The 20970-nt window shown below is 47.0% G+C and overlaps 1 protein-coding gene across 9 annotated transcripts in view; it reads right to left on the bottom strand.

The window, feature by feature from the left end:
- ST3GAL3 (ST3 beta-galactoside alpha-2,3-sialyltransferase 3) overlaps nt 1-20970 on the bottom strand; it is a 245686-nt gene that overhangs the window by 136551 nt on the left and 88165 nt on the right. For all 9 annotated transcript variants that reach the window (XM_019531293.1, XM_019531289.1, XM_019531295.1 and 6 more), the window contains one exon: nt 16769-16811. In XM_019531293.1, coding sequence (XP_019386838.1) covers nt 16769-16811 — 43 coding nt within the window. The remainder of the gene's footprint in view (nt 1-16768; nt 16812-20970) is intronic.

The raw sequence follows: 20970 nt of genomic DNA, 5'->3' as shown, positions 1-20970 counted from the left end.
TCTGTATCTTAACTATTTTCCCAGCCTCCACAGCCCTTACAGCTTTGGAGCAATTATGTCCTTTCACCACTTCATCACCTCATCCTCCGCTACATTACGTTAATAGAATACAGTCTTCAGGTGTGGCCTGGACAGAACTATCTCCTTTGTGATGAGGACTGACTACCTCCTTTGTCTGTGACACGATCATGACACAGCCCATTTTTCACTGCACAAATCCAAAGTGTTTTACTCATATTAATAAGCCTCTGTGACCGACCCCAGGAAGTAGTACTGTCACTCTCACTTTACAGACAGGGAAGCTAAGACAGAAAAATGACACACCTTGCCCAAAGTCACACGCCATGCTCACACCTCTGGTAAATCAAGCCAACGTACTATTGTTATTCAAATCCCAATTTAAGATTTACTCTTTCATGATGCACATAAAAAGCAATGCCATAAAAAAACCTAGTCCTGACTCAACACAGCACACACAGCTAAGCTGAGATGATGGTGTGATATTACTGCTGTGCTTTTTGCTCTTCATCTCCCAGCTTCCTGTTGGTTACCTCTTTTGTCCCATTACATCTCAAGGCAGGCTGTGCTCTTTGGGACAGGGCCAGCATCTTTTTTTTGTACCATAATGAACCCAGTATGGTTTAAGTGCTGAAAGGACAAACAACAATGCCAAACGACACACATGCTGTGATGCTGTGGTCTTCACTGGCAGAGCAGAGACATGGACACAGTATGCAGTCAGCTTCTTACTGGGAATTGGTCTTCCAGCATCAGTCTCTTTAGTTCATCCCATTGGTCTCTTGGCAATTCATCAGGTAGGTTCAAGAATTTATTCCAGACCAGGATGCCTTATTTTAAGAGCAAGGATTTACAGTTGAACACTCACACTTAGAGCTTTGGGGCAGAATAGGATTTCTTTGGGTGAAAGCTCTACTTCTTAGGACACTCCCAGGAGAAGCAGTTCTGGGAGCTCTCATTCATGTCAACCTCCCTCCAGATGTCTGGAGAACTAATGAACCTGGAGTCAGGAGCTGTGTTATGTACAGGGGCTGGCTGGTGGTTTGCACAAGCTGTTGGATGAGGTCTGAGCTACAGCCAGGGTTTGAGCCAAGGCCAAAGCGCTGGACAGAGGAAGGCCAGGGAATACCTGTGAATGTCGAGTTCCAACAACCCAAGACGTGAGGCAGAAGCAGAGGTCCTAGTCCAAGCAGAGTCAGCAATGGGTGATCAGATCTAGAATCAGGACACAGAGGCAGGGAAACAGCTGGGCAGTCCAAGGACAGCCCTGGTACTTTCTATCTGACCTTTAGAAGATAGTGGGGGAAAAATCCCTAATTTATTGGCATCCTTTGTCTGCCTCATTTTGCTGTGTGATTATATTCTGCAGTTTGTGCTGCTCGTCCTGGATTTCTGGTCAAGTTTTCTGTAGCTCTATAGCTTGTGTTAGAAGACCATAAAACTCATCTTTTGGGTCCCAGGAAGACAGACTGACTGCCTCATTGGGTGATGAAGCAGCTATCACCCAAAGTACAGAAAACTCCTGATCTCCCTACTGTCCATTCCTTCACTCTTTGGTAGCTGAGGCAGGAGAAGCTGAGGTTGGATTTGCATTCTTGGGGAAGAGGACACAGGCCTGGACACAGCACAGGAGAGGTTTGAGAATAAGGTTTCGTGCTCCCAGGAGACTACTAGGACCAGGCCTGAGAGGAAAGAGGAGGGAGAGGGCACATGGAAGGACACTGTGATGGGGTCTGCAAGAATCTTTGTCATCTTTCTACATCCCCTGCTGGTGCTGGCTCTGGAAGTCCACTGAGCCACCCAGGAGGGAGAAGACGGCAAATAAAGGAGGATCATTTGCTGAGCCATGGAGAAGAAGAACAGGAAAGAGACTCGGCTTCCTCCATAGGTGGAACAGTCCTCTGGTGGGTGCCATGTCAAGGGGAGGGAGAAGAGCTGAAGGTTTAGAGATGACATCTTCACATCTCTTAAGGAGTTCTGTATAAGAGACTCTGGTACTGAGCCTGTGTAAACATGATAGTGCTGGGACAGGCTTTCGAGCCATAATATCCAGTGCCAAGATACCTAATGACAGCATCCAAAGGTTGTGATCAGTACTGGCAATGAGGAGGTCAGTGCTGCAGGTTTCCACATGAAACTCAGTCCCGGGAGAATTGTGCCAACACAGCACCAGAGGAAATCTGGTCCTTGCAGCCTAAAGAAGCTGTTGGTGCCCGTTTACTCTTTGGTACTGATTCCCTGGAGCCAAGACCTTTCAGACCTTTATTCTGCTCTGTACCGGGATTCCAGAATCCCCTAGAGCGAGGCACCATTCTCCCCCCTAGGAAATGGGAGGTAGCAGAGAACAGGGGTGCGTGGTGAGATCACAAACGGACACAGGGTGAGGCTTGAGTTTTGTCTCTCCATTTTTAAGATACCTTTCCATAAATCTGAGTAGCCACAACCACAGTAGTCGTCTCCCGGACAGATGACAGGCACGCCCATTGTCGGTAGTCTGAACAGAGATAGTCCTTGACTTGGGTTCTGCCATCACAAGTGGTTTGTTTCTATTTCCTCAAAAAAATGAGTTTTTTAAAGCCAATGGGCAAAATGAAGCTTGCACACTAATTCTAATTACATGAACACTGAAAGAGAATTAATTATATGAATTGCTCTCAACTACCTTTTCCCTATTGTTTATCCATAACGATATATATACCAAATGTCTGCTTTCACTTACCCTCCAAGCTAGACTCTGTGTATTATCTAATGTAGATTTCTTTCTTGATTGTCGGACTGAAGCTCTCTGGGGCTTCTAATAAAATGTGCTTACAGTCCCCAACAAATACTCATTTTTCTTTTCAAGTTTGATCTGACTTATAGTTGTTTTCAGCTTTGGGAAACTTCCCACTTTAAAGCACCAAGTAGAACAGTATGGCTGTTTGGGACTTTACATCTGCTATGTGCAAACGAAGGCATCGGGTACCCAATAATATGACTTCATAAACACTTGCTCCTAAGCAATCACCAAACTGAACACGTCTATGAGAGATTTCTCTTTGTCTGTCCAGGGAACATGCATGAATTCTCCATGTTAGATGCTACATTTTTTGAGTTAGGAAACTGTCCTGTGTAAAAATTCCAAAAATATCAGAATTTAAAAATAGAGTGAGATGAAGGAGAAGCAACACAAACTATTAGAGGGCTGGAGGCGCTGAGCTATTAGGAGCCTTGACATAGTCAAATATGAAAGCAACAAACAACAAATAGCTGGTAAACAATTGCTTCGAGGAGATAAGATTGTGGTTTATGGCGATGTGAAGTGCAGGAACACTAAATAAAGGAGTTGAAAGAGGAGGCGGAATTCAAATTAAGAGCAACAAGCAGAAACTGAGACCAAGAAAATTCAAGACAATTGTCAGGAAAAGCTTACTGTGTCCTGAGAGATATTAAAATGATGAATAATCTTTCAAGAAAATGAGATACAAGTTTAAAGTTAGTCTGGAAAAAACACAGAAATATGCAATAGCAAATGTCCCTACCCTGACTGAATGGGAGGAGGAAGAGATTTCTAATTTCTTTTTGTATGGGGAGGGAAGATATATCTAATAAGATAGAGAGTGAGCAAATTAATCAGCAACAAGTGTTAGGAAAGACCAAGTTTCCAACCTCTTTTTAAACTATTTCTTGGCAAAGGAGCAACACAGATGCACACACACTTTCAAATATACCTCTACCACCAGAAGTAAAATGGAGGAGAGGGCTTTGTTTCACTTCTACGTTATTAAAACTCTGAAGGGAAGAAATTTAAACAAACACCAGTAATCCAATCTGCATGTGTTCCTGAGCTCTGTCTCCCTCCACTTTTATGGCCTTCCCAAAGTCTGGATCAGGTTTCATTTGAGTTTGAGGGATGCAAATTGTTATTTTTGGCGCTCTGTTTATTTTTGACAAAGACCTCAGTTTCTTCATGTTTTAGTTCTTATGAGAATAGTTTTGTGATTACTCTGAATATTCCAACATTTCCCACATCTGTGCTATAAAACAACATTTTAAGAAAACATAAGAAAACTATTCGGTATCACAAAACATCTAGCTACCGAACACAAAAAAACGTAAAGAATATCCCTCATTTTAATTAAAGGATATAAGCCCAAAATACATTCAACAGCCTATTTATCCATTGCTTGCTTATGCTATTGCAACTATTCAAACTAGTTTCCTGGCTTATTTTTTTAAATTAAATTTTTTGGCAAATTCTTTGCACATGCCTCTATATATCATATCACTCGACAACTCTTTCCCAGACTGCACACTACAGTGCCTCTGCGTGAGCAGTTAAGTCAGCAAGTGTTATTTTTATTAGTCAAATGCTATCACTGTGCTCAGACTTGTCTTCGAATGCAATGGAGTGGACCGAGACCTCCCATTCAAACCCCATTGCGAAAATCACTGCTTGCATAAGCTTGCGGCTCCAATCTACCTTCACTAATCAGTTCTGGCCGTAAACCAAAGGCTTCTGTACAACAGAATGCAGAACAGTTTAAAAACTGAATTCATACAATTTAACTTGGATGACCGCTTCATGATTTAATAAAAATTGCACCAAATATCGAGGTTACGTATACATCATTCAGATTGCAATGTAAGGCACTCAAAGGTTAGGAAATGCTGGTGTGCTAAGGGTGCCTGTGCAGCCTTCTCTTGGCCCCTCCATGTATGCATTATAAGGCAGATTTGCCTACATGTTCACAAGCTATCTGTCACACAGGACACCCTCTCATTCGATGCACAGGACTGACCTGCCCTGGACAATGGGACCAGGGTTGTGGGCATCTATTCCTTTGTTCCGGAAGTCGGATGGTGCGTAGTGAATGAGGCAAGGAAAAGAAAGTTGCATGGGTAGGGAATTGGACACAACCCTGGAGAACTGGCTTCTCCCATGAGGTCTACCACAGGCTTCCTGCATGGGGCTAGGAAAGTTGCTGAATTCAGATTTCCCACAGGTGATCAGCAGGGATCTGGATTTTACATTTCCCACGGGGAGATGGACAAAAATGTGGATTTTCCCCTTTACCCAAGGAAAAATGCGGATTTCTCAATTTCACGGAGAAACACGTGGATTTTGCACTTTTGCAAAAAGCTCTATGCAGGCTGGCAGATTCATCCTGCGAGGGGCTGGGGGGAGCAGGACGGGGTGCTCAGGCAGAGGTGCCACGTGCACATATATGCACGTAGCCACCGGGCTGCCTGGACAGCAGCTCCCATAGGTAAGTGCAGGGGGTGGGGGGGATTGAGGCCCCCACAGGGGCAGAAGGAGGGAGTTGGACAGGGCTAGGGGGCTTGGAGCCCAGGGCCAGAATATGTGGCTGCAAAGCCCTGGCAGAAGTGGGACAGAGCCACAGGCAGCTCATCCAGGGGGTAGGGAGTGGGGCTGGCTCCCCGCCACTGCACGCACTCCTGGGGATGGCAAGGGGACCCAGATTTGTGCACAGGGCAGGATGAGGCTCCCTGCCCTGCTGCTCTCCCCTGGGGCCCAGCGGGTGGAACGCAGCGTGGCAGGGCAGAGTGGGGCTCAGCGGGGAAGCTACTTGCTGCTGTGAGTGCCATGCTGCTCTGAGGGCAGCATGGGGTTCTGCCCCTCACTGCTGCAGGGCAGGCAGGGGACACATCGCCAGGGCAGTGCGGAGCTCACAGCAGCAAGGAGCTCCCCCGCCCAGCCCTGCAGCACTGTGTCCTGCCTGCCGGGCTGCAGGGGCCCTGGGGGAGCCCGAGCCTGAGCCCACAGCTTGCAGCCCACCCCTGTCCACAGGCTCCGCTCCAGCTGTGTCACATGCAAGGGAGAGCAAGCCGGGCTCCATGCTCAGGCTGCAGCAGCCACCACCTCCCGTGGGCAGCAGCCAGAGCTCGGGTGCTGCTGTGGGGGGCAAGGGGCTGCAGACCCGGCAGATGAGGAGCCCCTCTGGCAGGGCTGGGGGGGGAGGGGGGCAAGGAGCACCAGCAGGGCCAGGGGGCTATGGCGGGGAGTGAGGAGCACGGGCAGGGCCCAGAGGGGTGTGGGTGGGGAGCAAGGGGCACTGGCAGGGCTGGGGGGCTGTGGCTTGGGAGTGAGGGGCCTGGACCTGCGTTCTGTGAGCAAAAGGGGTAGGAGAAGCTCTGATTTTCCATAATAAACTCAAAAACAAATACCAAAATGTATAGGTATTTAGAATTTATTTTATTATAGTGACTGAAGCACTGGTAGGCTTCCAAGTTGCTTTAAAACTGTAAATATATCAATAAAACATTGCATTCAACTCATACCTATATATATTTTAATCAGAGAATTTGCCATTTTTAAAATCAGGAAAAACCAGGATCCCTGGTGATCAGAAATCGCATGCCTCTCATCCTCTGGAGACCCTGGGCTCTGACTGATAAAAGTGCTAGGCACTCACAGCCTCAGCTGGAGTCAATGAAGCTGTGTTGAACACACAACAGGCCGTATGAGGTTAAATGCACTGAAAAATCTGTCAGGAGTGAGGTGTAGAGTAGGTAAGTCAGGCCCCTGGGTTGGGGGAAATATCCAAAAAGTAAAGTCAGGAACTGGAGCCACCAAGATGCAGAAGGCATGATGAGAACCAGGAGCAGCCAGAAAGGAAGAGAAACTAAGATAGGGGAGGAGCAGAGGGAAAGATTAAGCCAGGATCCGGGAGCCAGGGCTGGAGATGAGCAGGGCAAAGAAGCTGCTCCAGCAGGAAGGCACCTGGAGGGCAGCTGCTTAGGGGGTGTAGCCAGTCAGGCCAGACAGCCCGCTCAGCACCAGCTGGGGCTGGTTAGCTCATTGGGGTGCCTAGCCCCACGCTCACTCCTCTCCATGCCAGCTGGCAACACAGCATCCAAAAACTCTCAAGCAAAATTGGTGAATACTTTCAGCCTCTCTCAGGCACTCAGCCAGGCGGCTCCCCCACAGGAGAGCCCAAGGCCAGGATCTCCAGGTCCATGGCACAGAGCTCTACCACTTGAGCCAGCGGTGACACTGACTGCGTGTCTCATCTTGTAGCTTGCCATCCTTTATGTGAATCAGCACTAGAGGGGGCGAGAGCTTGCCGGAGATCACTTTCACACATCTACATGTTTGTTAATGTGCGTTAACTAGGCTAATGCGCATTAAAAAGTCACATGTAGACGTGCCCTTTTCTCTGTATTTGCAGAAGGTAACTTCCCTCTCCACGCTCCTGGGGCCTGCTGACAGCACAGGAAACTAATCTCCAGTTGCACTCCCAGACCACAGCTGACAGTCCTTCTGCGGCCTGAAGCTGCGATGCAGAAAAAGTAGAGCTGATGCTTGGGTGGGAGCATGCCCAACACAAAAGGAGTCTTTGGAGATTTTAGCTGATCGCATTTAAGCCTCTGCTAAACATGTAACAACTGCTCCTTTTCAAAGGCTCAAGGCTTGGCCAAACCTGGATAGATTTTCACTTCAACAAAAAAAGACATCACCCGAACAAAAATTCCACCTGCTGCTGAACTCTGATTCCCTCCTCTAAAGTACAGGTGCACTGAAGCTTTCTAAGAAATGTTTACCAGCATGGGGTTTCTTTGTGGGTTTGGCAGGGTTTGTTGTTGGGGGGTTTTGGGGGATGAGGGGTTAGCATTTTCCCTGGTCCATACATAACCCAATTTCGGTGAAATTTCCATAATGATCGTGCCAGAGGCATACACCTGGAATGGAAAATTTCAGCCAAACAATCAGGGTTTGGCAAGGTTTATAAAGCAACTAAAAAAAAGTGTCTCATAATGGAAGTGCCATTGTCACCGTTAAGTGCTACTTAATACTGAAACAGCAGTGCAACCAGCCCCCGCTATTATTATAAAGCAATCCTATTTATCCATGATCCTAGGCAGACAACTTCTGATTATAGAACAGCATTATTTATTCAAGCTGGCTTAGAAGGGAACATTCCTACAGACAGAAAACTGGCTAAAAGACTGAAAAACAATCAACACTTCTGAACGGAGCTGAGTGGAGGTTTCCAGTAGGGGAAATGGCGCATGCACACTCTTTATGTCTTACTGACCACATCAAGATCAATCCCTGGCGCTACACACAAGCCAACCATTAACAACACTTGCATAAGCTTTTTAATCACTGAAAGCAAAGAAAAAGGGGCCCGGGCATGTGGAAAACAAAGGCAGACAAAAACAAGAAGTGATTCAGACTGGAAAATGAGTAGAGGTAGTTAGCCACGCTCATCTGAAATCAGACAAAAGTCAGGGCAGGGCAGCACCTTCAGGTATTTATGCATGTTTTCGGGGGCGTGGGGGGTGCTTTAATTAGAGCAGCTCCAAAAGCCACTCTAATTAAAGCGCCCAGATCATCAGATACATCAGCATCCCCATGCTGAAAAATGGCGGTGTGGGCACTTTAACTAAAGCTCTTTCAACAAGTTTAGTTCAAGCACCACTGCTGCCATTTTTCAGCACAGGGATGCTGATACACGTGAGGCTGGAGTGCAGTAATTACCACGCTCTGACGTGCTATAATCACAGTGCATCAGAGCAGCCTCGCTGCATGTGTATAGGCATGTTCAGAGACTAACTGGCAGCAATGAGAGCGTCTCGTTACTACCTTCATAAGTGGTGACGCTCCCGGGCACCCTTTGTCATTGTTCTTTGTGGTGACGGAAGGGCCAGAGGGCCTCTCTTTTCTTGCTGTGGGTCTTTTGAACTGAACTGAGTGCTCATTGAGAGAGGGAAGGCTTGATGGGGTTTTGAGGACAGCCACAGCCTCTCTGTGGGGACGGGGAGGGATCCTGGAGGAGTAGGGAGGGCTTCGCCAGGGAATGGGAGCGAGTGGAAGAGGGTGGGACCGGAGTGTGGATAGAGTGTGTCTGTCTGCATAGGATCGAGGTGTGAACAGGTTTGGGAAGGCTGAGAAATGCAGCTGGGCAGGATGGGGAGATGCTGGGAAGCAGGAGTGGGTGGGATGGGGTGCATTCTTTAAGGTTTGAGGTAATTACATCGACACCCTACTTTCCTAGTTTGCTGATGGGAATGTCACGTGGGACAGCATCAAAAGCATTTGTGATGTGATACACTCCGACTCTCACATCTACTGCTTCCCCTGTACCCACTAGGCCAATTACTGTGTCGAAAAAGGAAGTCAGACTGGTTTGACATATCTGTCCTCGACTAACCCAGGCTGTCTTTTTAAAAATCATTCTAACATTTCCTAGGTACTTCCCAATTGATTGTTTAATACAGTACTCTGCTTCAGAAACATTCCCAGGATATAAGTTGAACTGGCTGCTCTATAATTCCCAGGGCTACCTTTTACACGCCCCCCCTCTCCCCCCGAGAGACAGGTATTACATTAGCACTTCTCCAGCACTCTGGGACATCTCCTGTTCTAAAAATTCATCATCAATAGTTCAGAGATCAATTAAGTTACTTTCTCAGGACTTCAGGGGAAATCTCATCGTGTCTCCAACCAAATTGAATGCATCTGACTCAAATATTTTAAACATGTTCTTTCCTATCCTGGCCTGCACTCCTATCTCCTTGTTAAAATTATGTTTTCAATTTTTTTTTTTTTTTTTAATCTGGTCAGCTTACCTTTCTGTAAAGGAGCAAGCAAAGAAAGCTCAGAATGTTTGAGCCTTCTCTGCATAATCACTTATTTGATTTTCTTCCTCCTTTAGTAATGGACCTGCTTCTGTTTGCTTTCCTTTTAGGTCTAATACTTTTTTTAGAATCTTTTTTGTTGCCTTTTATAGTGATTGCTAATTAAAATGCATTTTGCTCGTTAGCCTCTCTGATTTTATCCCTGTAGGCATGTCTTCCGCTTCTATGCTCATCCCTACCCACATATTCCCGTTTCCACTTTTTGTACAAATCCTTTTCGATTTCAGATCGTTAGCTGCAGTGGTCTCTTGCTAAACTTGCAGTCTTCCTTTTGCACAGGGATAGTTTGCCATTATCTATTTAATTACAGTCTCTTTCAGTAACTACTAGCTTGCCTGCATTCCTCTATCCCTCATATTTTCTTCCCCAAGGACCCAACGGGCCAGAATTCCTCAAGTTTATTGAAGTCTGCTTCCCTGTTCTCCTTATTCTGAGGCTCTCACCTTCCCTCCCAGGGAACTGTGAACTCTGTCATTTTACAGTTCCTCTCCCCCAAACTTCCTTCCACCTATTCCTACCTGCTGGTGCAAGCCAAATCTGAAGTAGCACCTATAGTAAATCCCTCCAGCTTCTGATATGAAAGGCTGCCTGAAGCATTCCCAGAATTTGATGCCTCTGTCCCATCACGTTGGTTCTCCAGCTTATAGAGGTACATGGCAGTGTCCTGTACCACCAGGTCCTGCCCTTTGATTGTTTCCAAGAGTATCATATTAAACTACTTCTCTTGACTCTGTGGTCTGCAGCAGACCCCTAACATGATGCTGTTCCTGACTGCACTTATATCTTCACTCAGAGACATTCAACAGCCAAAGTTACTATCCTGAAACCAGGATGGCAAACAGGGAAAAATCAAGACAGACAGACTGAAACTCCAAATCCCAAAGGGATGAGAGTGGTGAGCGTTATCTCCTTGGTTTAGCCCAGCTCAGTGAAGAGAAAGGAAATGATGAAAGGCCCAGCAGAGCCAAGAGACATTTTCCACTAAATCTTTAGGTGATTCAACAGCTCTGGTGGATGTTGACTTGAGGCCCCTGAAAACAGCGATAAGCCAGGAAGGGGTGAGGCTCTAGGAGGCCAGAGTGCAGGTCCCCAGCACTAAATACTATCCGAGAGGTCACAAGGGAGATGTGTCAGGTCCTGTGTTAAGGGGGCACTCCAGCCACTGCCAGGACAGCAAGGGCCACTATAGTTTTCAGATGTTGAATCTCCCCTTTTGAAAGAAAGGTTATCAATTGTTGCAAGGGAAATCTAGCAACACTTAACTTCATCCCCTTTCATGTTTCAGGGCTGTATTGCAGTAATGGTACTGGCTGATGGTGTCCTCATGCTAACAAATTACAATGAGGGGTCCATGCTGACATTTTTTAGGTCTGTTTTAGTATTGCTGATGCATCTGTGGGCTCCATAATGATCAGCAATGCCATTCTTTAACAACACAAATTTCATGGGCCTCATCTACCACTTAGAAATTTAGCAAAAGAGTTATTCTAGAATAAGTCTTCGTGTGGCTATACTTACTCTAGAAAGCGGATTTCCATACCTTGACCTGCTTCCAGTGCCTTGACCTGCTGTAGATAGAGAGTTTTCAGCTGCTGTTTTGAAATGTCAAAGTTAAAGAATTAGATCAGGAGATAGAAGAAGTATTTATTTAAACTACTTCTTAAAGATAAGTCTGAAGCTAAGAAAAAGGCAGCAGGTTGGACAGCTGTAGGTTCCCATCTCATTGCCAGAAGCAGACAGAGGAAAAAGAAAAAAAGGCTGAAGCCACTGGTGCAGAAGCATAAGGGCACAGGATGTGCATACAACCCCAACAGACCCAGGTAACAAAAGCACCTGTGCTCACATACACATGGCACATGGACATCTCCCCAGGCCTCTGCACTGCACAGCAGTTCAGGTTGCTGAATTAAGTATTCAAAACTGAAGAAATGTGAAAATTAAGGATGTCTGCACAACCTTCATTTGGGCCTCTTGTGCGTGTGCATTATAGTACATTAACTGAGATTAATTATATGATCATAATACTATTGTTTTTACACGGGACCCTTGACTCATCTAATGCACAATATGGATGGTGCTCAAGGAATGAATCAGGGTTTGTAGTGAATGAGACTGTTGTCTGTAGGACCTGGCTGGCCTCCCTGCGCTAACACAACATAAATGTTTAATAATCAAAGAAAAGCATGCAGCCGTCTTGCCAAGTACAAGTGTCAGAAAGCAGCTCTCTGCAAATCTTGGCATCTGGTGGTACTTAGTGATCCAATGGCTGGATCGCTGTGAAGCGCGCTCTGCCTTCAAACCATTTGGGAACTGCAGTTGGTACTGAACACGGGGTATTCATCCAGACAGACTTTCATTGCACATGTACCCTGGCACCCGTAGGGTGTTCAGCTGTTTTTCAGCAGGTCTGGGTTGTGATCCTTAAAGCTTTAACTGGTCTGGATCTCTAGCCCCTGGGAACCATGCCCAGGGAAGAGCCTGCCCTGGTGGAAAGGCCTTTTAAGAGCTCACTTTTGTGCCATGTGATGTGGATACTATTTTGCTTGATTTTGATGTTCTGACTTCTGTACCTGCCCCTAGAGATTATAGTGGTTGCCAGTGTAACCAGACAAAGGGCTCCTTCGACAGCCCTCCCTCGCTGGGTTTTCCTTGAGGAGCCTTTGCTCTTTTTCCAGGAAAGCACAACTAATTTAGAACCTTTTCAGGCCTGTGAATATTCCCTCCCTTGCTGCTCATGCTGCCTTTCCAGCTCATTAGCAACCTCTCCCTCAGCAGCGTCCCTTGGGCAGATGAGAAGAAACTTCCCCAGAAGGATGAGCCCAAGTACGTGAGCAACGCAGGCCAGAAGGGAAGGGGAGCCTCCCTCCTCTGTGTACACGGCTGAGCTTTTCTTTCAACTGAGAAGAGGGTTCCTATGATGCATGGTTTTACTCTACTAATGACATTTTTGGCCAGAAACACTGTCCTTGCAAAGGGAACTATTTTCCAGATCTCTCTTTACAAGTCAACCAGCACAATATTATATAAAGATTTTGCAAACAACTCCCAAGTCAGATTTCCACCCCCGTGAGGCCAGCCCTACTAGACACCGCAGCAAGGTATGGATCAGAGAGAAGATTTCAAAGAAAGGCAGCGCTCAAAGCAATTCCAGATATTCTTACAAAGGGGAAAAAGAAATCTGAATTGCCTGCAACTTCTATTAACACAAGAATCACAGACTCAGTAAACAGCTGTAAGCATAACAACTGTATTATAAATCAGTCAATCTGAATAACTAGTGCACTGTACAAGAGATGGAGACAAGCAGAAGGGTAAAATTAAAAACAGCAAACGTGAAATATGTCCATGTATTTATACCAGCTGATTTCCTGCACATGAAGTGGTTTAAATCAGCAGCCAAAGCAGTTACGCTTTAGCTCGACTGCAGGACCGCCCTTATCAGAGGTTAGTTCTCCCATCACTAACTTACATTTTATCTTTCCTTTTGTCATTTGCTGACATGGGACAACTGAAAGAGTAAGAGGAGACACCGAATTGTGCCAAGGTGAGTGTTTCACCAGGTCACACAAGGTTCTAGCAAGCTGTCAACAATTAAGTCAACATTATAAAGTTACACATTGGCAACAGAACTCCACCGGGACAATTGCATCGCATCAGGAGGCACGTAATGAAGTCATTTCTGTCAACAGCGTCATCAATGCGGGACACATTATCCCTCCATGCAGCACTCCCACCACAGTGCCATCTTCACTATTAAATCCTGTAGAAAAACAGTCAGCCTGGTGTTTATCCACTACCTTCCACTGAGTTCATCACATCTATTCAGAATACTTGTTTGGCTTCTAAAACATGGACAACCCTTCTCACCCTTACAGTGAATGCTTTACCCTTCCTTTTTTGTTGAACAGCTACAGTCTTTTGCACTGTACTCCTTAAAGCTGGAGAGCACAACACAAAATCCATGAACAGCAATTAATCTAAGTCACCAAGAGACAGTATTCATGCAACTTCTGTCCTCCCTACACTTAATCTTGCAATATTTTTCATGTCAGGTGTCAGCAAGCTTTTCAGGACCGGGACTCACCCTCTCAGGTGTCCGTAAAGCAAATATGCACATCTGTGGTGCTGCAAAAATAAATATTTCACTGAAAGAGTCAGCAAAGGCCTGTTACTGTACTGGAAACCCTGACCACGGTCAAGGTCCTGTTGTGCTCCTTCACATACAGCATCAGACAATTCCTGTCCCAAAGAGCTTACTCTCTGTACAGACACAAAAGCCAAAGGGTTAGTGGAAGGGATACCACAGAAATGCGGAGTGGGAGGGAAGGAGAGGTAGGCACTCGCTAAAAGCAAAAACAAAGGGAACAGAGATGCAGTGGCAGGACATGGGCAATGCCACAGGGTACAAGATCTATTTGAGTGTGCCGGTTGTCTTCAAGCACTCGTCTGATGGATGCACAAGAGGGTTATCCAGTACAGGCTGGATGGACACGCGTCTAGGACAGTTCTGATGGGGCTGATCCTGCTTCAAGCGGACGGTATGACTAATGTCACCTCCCAAGAGCCCTGCCAGCCCTACTTTTCTAGGGTTCTGTGGGGAAAGGAAGCTGGAGGGCAGGGGAGTAAGACTGCAGTGATGATGAGGGAAGGGTCTGGGTCAATGGCCAAACAGCAGACCAGAAGCAACACCCAGAGGAAAGAAAGACCACAGAAAGTGTGGGCTGGCCAACAGTACCTACACTGTTCTGAATATATGAAGTGCAAGAAAATGATAAACAAGTCCGAAAAGCGAGGCTCTACAGGTCTCAAAACTGGGCACCCAGTAGTGTATAAAATGGGGATTGTATGTTCCGCTAATCCACTAATGTGTGCAAAGTACATTGATACCAGAGTAAGAACACTATGAAAAAAATGGTAATTCCACATGCAGTGATGGGTTTGCTTGGCAAGAAGAGAAAGTACCTTCATTCTACCATTCTTTTTTTTTTTTTTTTAATATTTGACTTCACAACCTTAGCATTCTTTTAACACCATTTTAGGAGCTGTATAATACATTATATACATTTTTCTAATCTCTCATTCAAATGTGTCATGTTCTACTATTTATGTCAGAAAAAGCAAGCCCATATACAGTGAAAGAGAACGGCTGGTACTCAGAGGCCTGCTCATTCAGTGTACACTATGCAATATTAGCAATAAATAAGGTGAGAGCTCTCTGGGGACTACTTATCCGCCCTGGGGAGGTCTTGTGCAGAAGTAAGCAGTTCAGGAAAAATGAGCTAAACACTTCCACGTTACAGCAAACCAGTACAACCAATCTTTACAAAATATCTGCCGTGTAAACCTGAGGCACCAGCTCAGATTGCTTCAGTGCCTTTGCAACTCAGAGGCAAAAGGCAACTAAAACCCCCGTACAATGAAACCACTGAATTATCATCGACCTTAGAGAAAAGAGAGTTGCTGCTGACCCCTAGCGTCAGCAAATTTAGCCTCAACCTGACTGGTACGAGCCTATTCCACCTGTTGCCACATCAAAGCAATAACCGTTTAGACCAGTGGTTCTCAAATCAGGGTGCCACAGCACGTTAGGGTGCTTTGAGATCCCTTCAGGGGTGCCACATAACATTAGCATCATTAGGCGCACAAATGTGATCCACAAGGTGAACCCAACAATCTGAAATAAAAATCCAGAGTGTTAAAACCATTCTGCCCTGCTGTGGGCTTCCTGAGTCCTTTGTGACAGAAAACCTGCTGTATTATTCTTCCTGAGTAGAAAAAGGAGTGAAAACTAAGAGCTGGCATCTTTTGGGGCTGCCTTGAGTCTATGAAGGTTGAGAACCACTGTCTGAGACTTTTGAGCCTTCAAAACCTCTGACATGGCAAATTGCCAGTGCTGTCGCCACACACACCAGCACCCCCGTCCCAGTTCAGAGACCTTAAGGCCAGAAGCAAGTATCGGATCATCTTTTCTGAGCTGTATCGCAAGAGTCACAGCATTTTGCCATGTTACTCAGTTCTGAGCTCAGTAACGAAGGAAAGCATCCAGCAGCAAGGCATCCAGGCTGGACTTGATGGCATCAATAACTACAGCAGCAGGGACTGATTTTTTTTGGCAGACAAATTAGCCCCACATTTTCGAATGCTGCTCTGATCCCTTTCCCCCCACCTGATCTGCTGCTCTGCTTTCTTCTCCCTGCCCTGTATCCCTTGACCAAGCTGCTGCTCTGCTTTCTGCTTTGTACTCCCTGCCTGATCTGCTGCTCTGCTTTCTGGTCCCTTCCCCATCTGCTGCTGTGCTGCCTGCCCCCTCCCCAAAACTGCTGTGTGCCACCCACAAGCTGCCTGTGCCACTTGTAGCACTCAAGCTGCGGGTGACCCACCCCTGAACTAGAGGGTCCACCGCTTCCCACGGTAGTTTGTTCCAGTGGTCAAGCAGTCTGTTATAAGCATGGGCTTTACTTTTAGTGTGAATTTGTCTAACTTCTCCCATTAAGACTTCTTGCGTCTTCTTCCCCTATGTTAAAAGAGCTGTTTAATACCCACTAGCTCCCCATGAAGGTATGCAGACACCACAGTCACCTCCCCATCTTTCTGATAAGCAGTGCAGTCCATTAAACTTCAGCTTCTCACTGGCAAACATCTCGTCACCACTCCCATCCTTTTACAAAAAGCTACAGCATTGCATGGGAATGGTCCAAATGTGAAGGAACTGCAGGTTTCCAGCTCCTCCCAATTAAAGGTCTCCAAATCCCCATTCACATGGCAGCTGGCTGCCATTTCCCTCAATTCCACGTGTTTAATTGACTTCCCCTCATTTTGCAGATTTGGAATAGGACTCTTAGGGCAGAAAGACAGGCAGGTTTCTGGCCAGTGTTAATCCCTTGAGCAGCCACATAGGCTTTCCTGATGGTGAACCCAAGTATCTGCCTGCCTGAGAAGGCACAAGGCAGAGAAAGTCAAGGAGCAGCCTTGGAGCTCGGGCTTTCCCACATGGCAGCGCACTGTGCTGCAGGCCAATCCACACAGCACGAGGGACCCCAGAACTGCTGTCTACAAGGCAAACGGCAAAAACAACAAACAACGGCATTTCCACCAGGCTACTCACAATTTTGAGTCCAGGTTCAGGAGAAAGCCCAGTTTGTCATATTCTGAAAGACAAAAAGCAGGAGACTTCATGTAAGAAAAGCAGCTAGTGTCTCCTCCCCGTTGGGTTTACAGTAGTGCCTTGCTAGAAGGCACAAATATTTCTTACTGGAAATGACAACTGGAATTTACAGGGTCGTTAACAGCCTGTGCACACTCCCAAGCTACATTAATTAAATGCACTCACCAAAAAAATGCTCTGGATCTCCAGGGGAGCTTGCTAATTCCAAAGCCATTACAACTAGACAAGATATTTGCAGGGAAAGACTGAAACACACATCATGTAACGCAGAGAATAAAGGGGTAAGCAGAGCTTGCCCTGCTCGGCGTGGAACTAGTGTTGCCACCAACTCGCCCACTCAAATTCATGCCCAAGTCCTGAAAGTGGTACAGCTTTTCAGCATCCCTTGGCAGTCCAGGACAACCCTGCGTCTCCAGCTTTATGGTTAAGCAAACACTGTATGCACTGGGGATGCTTACGGAGGCAGAAATGCTCCAGGTTAAGTTAGTAATGTGTGAACTGCAGAGACACAATGTTAAGGGCCTACAAGTCAGCCGGGTAGGACTTGTGCCTCTTATGTATAAACAGGGAACAGTTACAGATACTTTCCCAGTCAAAAGTATGTTTCTATGATTCCCATACAGAGTTAAACAAAAAGTTTCCTGTATTTATAAATATCTTAAAGTAGTACATTTAGAAGATGACAAAACACTGGTTGTAAAACAATGCTTCCTCTGAGAACTTGCCTAAGACATGCCAAGGACTTCAAGCTTTTATTATTTATCATTTATATGCTGGTCTGGCTGAGGGGCCAAGCATGAAGACCCATTATCCTGTGCTCAAGGGGTTATAAAAAAAAACACATTTAACAAGAAGATGGCCCCTGCTCCAAAGATATTGCCAGTCAGGACACAGCAAAAGCAATAAGGAACAAGAGCACTCCCGTGGTCTGTGCCGACAGCCACGGCACTGTCTGATCGGTGAGAAATGGAAGAGGAAGCTGCTCTCACACAAGCACGCACACCAAGGGATGGGACAGCCTATGCAGCAGTGAAAAGTAGCATAACCATGAGCTATGGGAAGAGGTGGCCGACTTCCATGTGACCTGGATGTCCTGCCTGGCAAATGGGAAGACTCACGCTCTCCAGCACGGGTGGTGCATTTCAGAGCTCCTGTCAGCTGAGCTCTCTGCAGTCTTCCACTCCCAGCATGGTCCCGTGTGCCACCCTCCACCTCTGCTTCATGCACTTCCTCAACCATCTGGCCCCCACTCCTTTCCTGCAAGCCCATGTCCCCCTTCTCCAAGTTTTCCTGCCTTCTCACTCATGCTAGAAGCTCTGTGGGCCCACTCTTCTGTTCACTTGCCCACTACAAGCAGGGGCTCTGTGCACCCCATCTATCTCCCTTTCCATGTGCCAGGGGCTCTGCATGTCGCCAGGTCTGCCTGTCTGCTAATTCCCTGGGCTCTCTTCCCCCATACCAGGGTAGCCAACCTGAGGCTCATCTGCCACAAGCAGCACAGGCAGCCTGCATGTGGCACATGGCAGGCCAGAGAGGGGACAGGCAGCAGACAGGGCAGGAAGCAGAAAACAGAGTAGCAGAACAGGCAGGAGATGATGACCAGGGAGGGCACAGAGTTAATCTGTAGCATAACTGCCAAAAAGGTTGACTACATTGCCTTAGACTATTCTCTCCCTGTGCCAACAGCTCTGTTCATTTCACACTGCTTCCAGACTAGGGTCGTACGTTAATCCTTCCTGTTTGTGCATCCCCATCCCCTGAGTGCCCCTTCATTTCTCCTGGACAGGCAGAAAAGAAACAGTGTTGGGGGGTAAGTCATTAAGATGGAAGAACCACCAGAGGCGAGGTGGGAATGATGTTACACTGGAAGGCTTTAAAAAGGTGCCAACCACCAGTCCGGAAGTTCACCAAAACAACTGACCCAAGAGCCAACTGCCAGCTCTCCGAGGGTCCCCTAAATCTCCTTTCCTTTTACTCCACTTTCTCCAAAGCAATATTAACGCTGCCTCTAGCCAGGCACTCAGCAGCCTGTGCACACAGCACCTTGCTTCACCTGGCCAGCAAGGAAATTCTGAGAGCCGCATGTGCGTGGCTTGTTTGGAGCTTGCCCACAGTGGTGGAGGGGTGTGGGGTGCTACTGAGGGGCCAGGGGCTTGCTTGGGGCTTTTACTGCCACCTTTCATCTCCACATCCTACTCTAACGTGACGTCCACTCAGGCCAGTGGATGTGCTACAGCAGTTAGTAGTGTATATATCACAGCCTCTGCCCACGCTGGCGGTAGCCTCAGGCTCCTTCCTCTATGCTGAAAATGGCATCCACACTTGAAAGACATTTTTTCTGGAGTTTGACAGGCCACAACCACCAGATGCCTTTTGCCATCGTGCTCCACGCTCCCGCTGCCTCCTGGCCAAATGCCGTTCCCTGCTGAGGATGCAAAGGAATAAACAAAAACAAGGCCTCCCCTCCCAGGATTGTAAGTGGAGCAGCAGGAACTAACCAGAGCAAACAAAGTGCTTTGCTTCCCTGCTGGAGCAATGCCCCGACATATCTGCTACCTCTGCATTTTATGAGGTGTATTTCCAAAAGTGACATATTTAAAAATAAACAAAGATTAAGAAACTCTGCTAGTCTGGGTCAGACTCACAGCACGGCTAAGTGCTTGGATTCAGAATAATTATTGCAGAAGTCTCTTTATTTTTCACGGCACTTCCTGCTGATATCGAGATGCTGCTAAAGAAAGCTTAAGCCTAAAACAATAGCCTGTTTCGAAACGAACACTGCAAGGCTGCAACAGCCTTCTCGGGGCTGCCTGCACGCAGCCATGTCCTAATTCTGCAGCATCTGAATACACGTCCAACACAAGAACAACCTCCAGATGCATGTGTACAATGACTGACCAGTCCCCTCCTGCCCTCCCAACTCCAGCTCCCCAGGATGACCATCCCAACAAGAAGCAAGGGGGGCAAGAGTGCCCAAGGGTGTCCGGGAATGCCTAATTGCCAAAAAGGAGGTGTACAACTGGTGGAAGGGGGGTGCTATCTCCAAAGAGAAGTATACCTCCTCTGCTTGGCCCTGTAAGGGAGCTGTCAGGAAAGCTAAAGCGGACATAGAGCTAGGACTAGCGTCCAAGATCAAAGATAATAAAAAGTCCTTTTTCAAATATATAGGGAGGATGAAGAAAGCACTGGGAAACGTGGGGCCCCTGCAAGATTCTCTGGGCAATCTGGTGGTTGCACCAGAGAAGAAAGCAGACCTCTTTAACCAATTCTTCACCTCCATTTTCTTGTCCAGGGACCAGGACTTCCCCACCATTATGCAAGATGGACTCAAGGGGAACGCTGCCAGACCTCAGGTTGGAGAGGACCAGGTTAGAGAGCTTTTGGAGGGGCTGGACGTGTTCAAATCAGTGGGTCCAGATGCTCTCCACACCAGGGTGTTGAGGGAGCTAGCAGGGGTTATTGCAGGGCCCTTGGCACAGCTTTATGAGCGCTCATGGTGCTTGGGTCAGGTGCTGGATGATTGGAAGATAGCCAACGTGGTCCCCATCTTTAAAAAAGGGAGGAGGGAGGACCCGGGGAACTATAGGCCCGTCGGTCTTACCTCAATCCTAGGGAAACTCTTTGAGAAGATCATCAAGGAGCACATCTACAATGGGCTGGCTTCAGGGATAATGCTCAAGGGCAACCAGCACAGTTACATTAGGGGCAGGTCATGTTAGACCAACCTGATTGCCTTTTATGATCAGGTCACAAAAGCACTGGATGCAGGTGTTGCCGTGGATGTAGTCTTTCTGGACTTTAGCAAGGCCTTTGACACTGTCTCCCACCCCATCCTCATTAAAAACTTGGGTGACTGTGGCATTGATGCCTACACAGTCAAATGGATTACAGATGGGCTGGAGGGTCATACTCAGAGGGTGGGGGTAGAGGTCATATTCGACCAGGGGGAAGTGGGCAACAGCGTCCCACAGGGCTCGGTCCTTGGGCCTGTGCTGTTCAATCTCTTTATCAGCAATTTGGACGACGGAGTGAAAAGCAACCTGTTTAAATTCGCTGATGATACCAAAATTTGGGGTGAGGAGAGCACGCTAGTAGGGAGGGAATTACTGCAGCAAGACCTGGATAGGTTGCAGGGGTGGGCT

This window comes from Crocodylus porosus, unplaced genomic scaffold (genome assembly GCF_001723895.1).
Source record: "Crocodylus porosus isolate Cpor-Errol unplaced genomic scaffold, CroPor_comp1, whole genome shotgun sequence".
NCBI lineage: Eukaryota > Metazoa > Chordata > Crocodylia > Crocodylidae > Crocodylus > Crocodylus porosus.
Note: the sequence above shows the minus strand (reverse complement) of the source record. Positions and strands in the feature narration are given on the sequence as shown.